We start from the raw sequence: 6,230 nt of genomic DNA, 5'->3' as shown, positions 1-6,230 counted from the left end.
GCTCCATGACAAGGTACAGGCTGCGCTGGTCCCACACCACATCCTCCAGCCTGCAGAAGAAGGGAGCAGGCGGGGGTGCAGGGGAAGCAGGGTGGGTGGGTGGGGTCGGGTGGTGGGGCACATGGCGTGAGGTGCTGTGGTTGAGGTGGGATGTGGTGGGCATAGAGGCGCAGGGCTGGCAGGCAGACGGGTGCAGGCGCGGCGGCCGCGGCGGAGGCCGCGGTTGGGGCGGCGGCCAGGCAGGCGGGACACGGCGGAAGCCACTCACTGCACGATGTGGGGGCTCCCCGCCAGCTGGCGCAGCAGGGAGACCTCCCGCAGGGCGGTGGTGGGCACGCCTTCCTCCTGAGAGTCCAGCTTCATGCGCTTGAGGGCCACCAGCTTGCCACTTACGCGGCTGCGGGCGCGGAAGACGAGCGCATAGGTGCCGCAGCCCTGCTGCCGCAGCCCCACAAACAGGAAGGACTTGAGGCGGCTGGCCAGCCGGCCGGCGTCCAGGGGCTTGGCAAAGGCGCGGCCGTCCCAGCCGGCGTCAGCCAGCGTCTGCTCGAGGGCGGTCACGCTGCCGGCGCCGCGGCCGCCGCCCTCGGCCTCCGCCTCCCTCAGCGCCGCCTCCGCATACCGTGCCACCGCGCACTGGCAATCGTTTTGCTGCAGGAAATTGCTATTGTATTGCTCCAGGGCGTGGATGAAGGCGAGCAGGGCGGACGCGGCAAGCGCGTTGGGGAGGGGAGTGGCCGCCAATGCGGACGCCATCCCCTATGTATCGCGCTGCCTGGGACCCCGGTGCCTCTTGAGCATGCCCCAGAGGCTGCCAGGGGGGTCCCAGGGAGCTTTCTCACGGCAGTTGGTGGTTCAAGTGGGGTGCATGGCGAAGAGGCGGGAAGGGGATGGAGAGGCCTAGAGCGCGTGCGGCCGTGAGTGGCCCGCCAGGCTGATCGGAGCATGCACGAATTGAACGCGGGGAGGCGCGTGCATGGCTTGGAGGGACGTGCTGGAAGGCGGAAGCTGAACGACCCAAACCCTAACCCCTCCCAATTTATGCCGAATGGATGCCCTCTCGGCTACCTTGCATTGTATTTGTCAATCTCGAGACCCCTCCAGGCGTTTACAAGCCAGAAATCGTGACCAGCAGCCGGAAGCTGAAGCTGCTTTCACCGGACTTTGCCGCCGCCAGGCAGGAAGTGGGCGGGAAAGTCCAACCGGGCACAATTCAAACGCCGCGCTCCCTCAGTCGCCGCCCTCTGGATCCAGCTGCAGCGGCTGTATGAGCACGCCGTTGCGGGCTGCCGCGTCCCGCAGCCAGCGCCCCATGCGCGGCTCCTGCCCCACCCCCGCCACCAGCACCCGCCCGCTGCGCCCTAGCGCCAGGGAGTTGACAAAGCCGCGCACCGGCACGCCCCCCACCGCCTCCAGCGCCTTGCTGCTGCCGCCCTTGGCGTCGGCCACCCGCCACAGCCGCACCACGCCGTCGCCCGCGCCGCTGGCCTGCGTTTGAACGGGGGTGGGTGGCTGGGAGAGCAGTGGACACTGGCGGGCGAGGCGAGCGAGCGGCGGGCAAAGGCAGCCAGGCATGCTGGCAAGCGAAGCGGCCGTGGGGAAGCTTGCACCACGGCAAGCAGCCTCATAGAAAACAGCCAGGGAGAGGTCTCACCAGTAGGTCGCTGCCGCGGCACACGCCCACGCTGCCGACCCATGTGGCGGCGTCGCCGCCCACGCTGCCCGCCCCCTCCGCCTCCTCGCCGTCCTGGTTTGGGTCGGCATGCGCACCCCTGCAGGCCGGGCCGCAGTCATGCATGGTTCATAGCCTGCTGTGCGGCAGCAGCGGATGAGGCAGGGAGCAGCGTGGCTGGCAGGCGCAGCAGGCAAGGCCATGCCTGCAGCAGGCAAGCACAGGCCCCAGCAGCAGCGGCAGCCGCACGTGCGCGGGCAGCACGTGTACCAAGCAGCCTGCCACCCCTGCCCGCGGCCCCGCCCACGCGCCTCATCGTGAACATCGGCTTCTTCTTGGTGCCGCTCCACAGCGACAGGCTGCCGTCTGCCGCGCCCGTGGCCCACGCGCCGCCGGCGATGTAGCGGCAGCACTCGATCGTCAGGCAGTGGCCCCGGAAGATCAGCTGGCTCTCCTCGGGAATCTTCCACACGCGGCACGTGCGGTCGGCGCCGCAGGAGACGCATCGTTCCGCCCGCAGCGCATCCACGCTCAGCACCTCTGCGGCGGCGGCGGCGATGGGAGCAGGCAGTTTGGCAGGAAGGCAATTTGGCATGCAATTCGGCAGGCAGGCAGGCAGGCGCATCAGGCCAAGCCGGCTTGAGAGAGCTGCCAGAGTATCTGCTGACCTCGGAGCCTGCTTTTCAAACCCAGCAGCACAGCTCTTCTCCGGCCCCTGCCCCGCCTCCCTGCCTGGGCTGCCTGCCGCCGCCTGCCGCCTGCCGCTCACTTACACAACAACTTACACCCGCCCACCAGCCCCTAAGACAACCCACCCGCGTGCACCCCACCCACAAGCCGACCCACCGCCGCTCCCCCGCCGAGCGCCCAAGCTCACACAAAATGCACACCCGAGCACTCACCCGCCTGGTGCCCAAACAGCGTGTCCACATATGCCATGTCGTCCAGGCTCCACAGCTTGATGGATCTGTCCAGAGAGCCGCTGTACAGCTCGTGCGTGCCCTCCCGGAACGCCAGGCACGTCACCGCGTCCTTGTGCCCTGGGAAGCCCTGCAGGAGAGGGTCGGCGCGTCGAGGGTAGCAGCGCGTGAGCTTGTGTGTGTGTGTGTGTGCGCCGGGACGGTGAGGGTGCGGGTCCACAGAGTGGGGCCGCAGCCTGGGCCGCTGGGCTGCGGGCCGAGGGAGGCGACAGGCAGCGGCCAGCAGGCGGCCCGACAGCCAGCAGGCATGCCCTGCCCGGCAGCGCCAGCGCAGCCTGCCGCGGTGCGGCGGCACACCCGCCGCAACTCACCCGCACGTACTGCCGGCTGCGTGCGTCCCAGACGTGCACCTTGCGGTCGCCGCCCCCCACAGCCAGGTAGCGCCCGTCCCCGCTGACGGCGGCCGCCAGCAGCGAGGCGGCGCCGCTCTGCCGCGGCCCGCGCTTCACCCAGTCTGCCTCGGTGCCCGTCTGCTCCACGCGGCCCAGCCCCGCGGCTGACGAGGCCACAAACCGCTGCCGCGCGCCGCTCTCCACGTCGTGCTCCAAAATGGCGCCGTCCTTGCTGACCGAAAACACGGTGCGCTCGTCGGCGGTCAGCGCGACCGCCGTGACCGACAGGCGGTGGCCCCGCAGCAGGCGGCCGCCGCAGGCGGCGGCGCCTCCGTAGTCTGCCACCCGCGGCAGCGGCGGCAGCGCCAGCCGGTGGGCCAGCCTGCGCTGCAGGTGGCCCATGCCCTCCAGCGCGTCGTCGCGCAGGCGGCCCGCGACCGCGTCGTGTGCTGCGCTGCCGCCGCCGTCGCCGCCCTCCTCGTCCTCCGACTCGCTGCCGGGCTCCCTCTCCGCCGCCTCTATCGCCTTGACTTGGTCCAAGTAAGCCTTGGCTGCAGGCCGAGTTTGCGGCAGGGAGCGAGCATGGGGCAGCCAGCTTGGGACAGGGCGCGGCAGTGGCAGCCACGCTGCAGACTGTTGCCAGCAGCTGAATTGGGCTGCTTGCTGCCTGCATCCCCACAAGCTGATGTAGCATCAGCCACAGGGTCCCAGCTGCGCCTGGCTCGCTAGGAAGCCTGCGCTGAGCTCCGCCAACAAGCGGCAGCGGCTGGCGGGGGCGGCGGCAGCATGCATGGGGCCCGATGCGGCCTGCATGCACCGGGGACGGCCTCCAAGAGGCGCAACGTCGCCTTCATCACCCCTTACCTAGCCGCAGGCGCTTCTCCTCTGCCGTCTCCTCCTGCTCAGACTCCTCATCCTCGCTCTCGCTGCCGGCCCCCTCCTCGCCGCTCTGAACGAAGAAGTCTGCCTCATCCTCTTCGTCGAAAAACTCGTCTCGCTGCTTGCGCTTCCTGCCTGCCGCATTGGACTGCTGCCGGCCGCCCCTGGCCTTGGGGCGCACCATCGGGTATCTCAATTGTGTCCTGATGTATCGCTGATGGCTGTGAGCATGCTGGTTGAGCTCCAAACCAGCACCAGTGCCAACGCATAGCAGGCGACGCAGGCCTTGCCAAACGCCAGCACACAGGTGTCTGGGGGCTTCCAGCGCGTGCCCTAAACTGCCCAACCCTCCCTCCACGCTCGGGGCTTGCTAGAGACGCTCGCTTGCGCTGCTGGCGACGTTTTAGGCTTGTGGGGCCGCTGCAGCAGCACTGTGGCAACATGACGACCTTCCTGCTGTTCGAGTCAGCCTCTGGCTATGGGTTGTTCGAGCTGACGGCCGCCGACGAGCTGGGGGGCGTGGATGCGGTGCAGCAGTCGGTGAATGATATCCAGCGCTTCGGCAAGTCGATCAAGCTGGCAGCCTTCAAGCCCTTCACCTCGGCGGCGAACGCGCTGGAGCAGATAAACGCCGTCAGCGAGTCGCAGGTGGGCATGCATATGCCGGACAGGCCCCTGCAGCGCCCCAGCGCCTCCCGGACTGGGAGCAGGCACAGCCCGGGGCGCCAGGGACGGTGCATGCGGAGGCATGGCGCGATGGCCGCCGCCGCCGCCACCGCCCGCCGCCCCGTCGCTGCCCGCCGCCAGCCGTGCACCCTGCTGCTCACCCTCATGCGCCCCTCTCTCGCCTTTTGCAACAGGTGACCGACGACCTGAAGAACTTCCTGACCACCAACCTGCCCGCGGCGAAGAAAGGAAAGGCCAAGTACAAGCTTGGTGTGGCTGAGGCCAAGCTGGGCTCTGCCATCCAGGTGGGCGCAGCCTGCCCCGGAGGGGTCTGCTGCCGGTTGATGGATGCTGGTCCATGGCTGCTGGCTGCACAGGGCTGTGGTCCAGTGTGGTTGGCCGCCGGGAGCTGTGGGCGACTGGTGGGGAGGCGGCGTCCTTTGCCGGGGCCGGCGCTGGCGTGCTGGAGTGGCAGCATGGCGCCGCACGCGGCGGCTGGATGCGGCGCCAGCCTGGGGACAGCAAGGCAGATGGCGGAGGTGGCCCACAGCAGCAGGCAGCTCATGCCGGTACCAGCGGCAGCCCGCTCGGTACCTCACGCAGCCGGGAGTGCAGCGGGGCACGCCTGCCAGCAGCCGCCCGTGGCTTCCCTACCCCTGGTCAGCCACCGGCAGGCATCCCTGGCCCCGCGCTGCTGCCTCCCCGCTCACGTGTGCCGCATTTTGCGCCTGCGCCTGCGCCTGCGCCTGGGCCTGTGTGCAGGAGGAGACGGGGGTGCCCTGCGAGTGCAACGAGTATGTGGGAGAGCTGCTGCGCGGCGTGCGCCAGCACATTGCCACGTGAGCCCTGCCGCCCGGCTTGAACCCAGGGAGCAGCCGCACGCGTGGGCAGGCGCCAGCTCCAAGCGGCGGCAGCAGCTCCAAGCAGCAGCGGGCGGCAGCGGTGCTGCTGTGTGCTCACATCGCAATTCCTCGTGCCTCCTCCCCTCCTTGCCCTGCCCTCCCTCACCATTCGCTCCCTCCCTCCCTCCCTCCCTCCCTCCCTCCCTCCCTCCCCTCCAGGTTCATCAAGGGGTTGGAAGACCGCGACATGGCGCGCGCCCAGCTGGGCCTCGCCCACTCCTACTCCCGCGCCAAGGTCAAGTTCAACGTCAACAAGGCCGACAACATGATCATCCAGGTGGCGCCAACACCTTGAGTCTCGAATTCCTGTCCATTCAATCTGTGTGCCTTTCCAAAAAACGATGGGCGCTGGGTGGGCGATGGGAGACGGAGGGACAGGGGCAAGGGAGGCGGCATCTCCCACGTCTCTCCCCGATGTCCGCCGCCGCACCCCCCCACACACACTGCGCCCCCTCCCCTTGAGCAGGCCATCGCGCTGCTGGACACTCTGGACAAGGACGTCAACACGTTTGTGATGCGGGTGCGAGAGTGGTACTCCTGGCACTTTCCCGAGCTGGTCAAGATCGTGAACGACAACTACCAGTACGCGCAGGTGTGTGCGGTACCAGCGGTACCAGCGGTACCGCCGGCGCCGCGCCACCGACGCCGTGGCAACTGTTGCTGCGTCGGCGACCGTGCGCCAGCATTTTCGCGGCGGGGCGCGTGGCGTGGAGCCTCGCGGTCGCTGCGCCGTGCGCAGGCTCGACGCAAACGTGCTGTGCTGCCCGCCCGGCCTGCCCGGTGCAGCTGACGCTGCTGA

General features: G+C 69.2%; 3 protein-coding genes across 3 annotated transcripts in view; 1 reads left to right on the top strand and 2 right to left on the bottom strand.

Annotated features, from left to right (window-relative positions):
* Nucleotide 1: 1 nt before the first annotated feature.
* Nucleotides 2-456, bottom strand: CHLNCDRAFT_15246 (hypothetical protein; the record flags this gene model as incomplete). The annotated part of the gene is made up of 2 exons (XM_005847947.1): nt 2-50; nt 269-456. Coding segments are annotated over 2 exons (237 nt in total), but the record flags the coding sequence as incomplete, so codon positions are not given.
* A 774-nt stretch (nt 457-1,230) lies between these two features.
* CHLNCDRAFT_22742 (hypothetical protein) lies at nt 1,231-4,047 on the bottom strand (the record flags this gene model as incomplete). The annotated part of the gene is made up of 6 exons (XM_005847946.1): nt 1,231-1,488; nt 1,655-1,747; nt 1,980-2,212; nt 2,575-2,722; nt 2,964-3,535; nt 3,849-4,047. 6 exons carry the CDS (start codon nt 4,045-4,047, stop codon nt 1,231-1,233), a joined length of 1,503 nt encoding a protein of 500 aa, XP_005848008.1.
* A 257-nt stretch (nt 4,048-4,304) lies between these two features.
* Nucleotides 4,305-6,230, top strand: part of CHLNCDRAFT_145563 (hypothetical protein) — a gene marked incomplete at both ends in the record, with an annotated part of 4,460 nt that continues 2,534 nt past the window's right edge. The window contains 5 exons of the mRNA XM_005848111.1: nt 4,305-4,511; nt 4,724-4,834; nt 5,292-5,368; nt 5,591-5,708; nt 5,898-6,027. Coding sequence (XP_005848173.1) covers nt 4,305-4,511; nt 4,724-4,834; nt 5,292-5,368; nt 5,591-5,708; nt 5,898-6,027 — 643 coding nt within the window. The remainder of the gene's footprint in view (nt 4,512-4,723; nt 4,835-5,291; nt 5,369-5,590; nt 5,709-5,897; nt 6,028-6,230) is intronic.

The sequence above is a fragment of the Chlorella variabilis genome, assembly GCF_000147415.1.
Source record: "Chlorella variabilis unplaced genomic scaffold CHLNCscaffold_9, whole genome shotgun sequence".
NCBI lineage: Eukaryota > Viridiplantae > Chlorophyta > Trebouxiophyceae > Chlorellales > Chlorellaceae > Chlorella > Chlorella variabilis.
The sequence above is the reverse complement of the archived record's forward strand: the minus strand, read 5'-3'. Positions and strand labels throughout refer to the sequence as shown.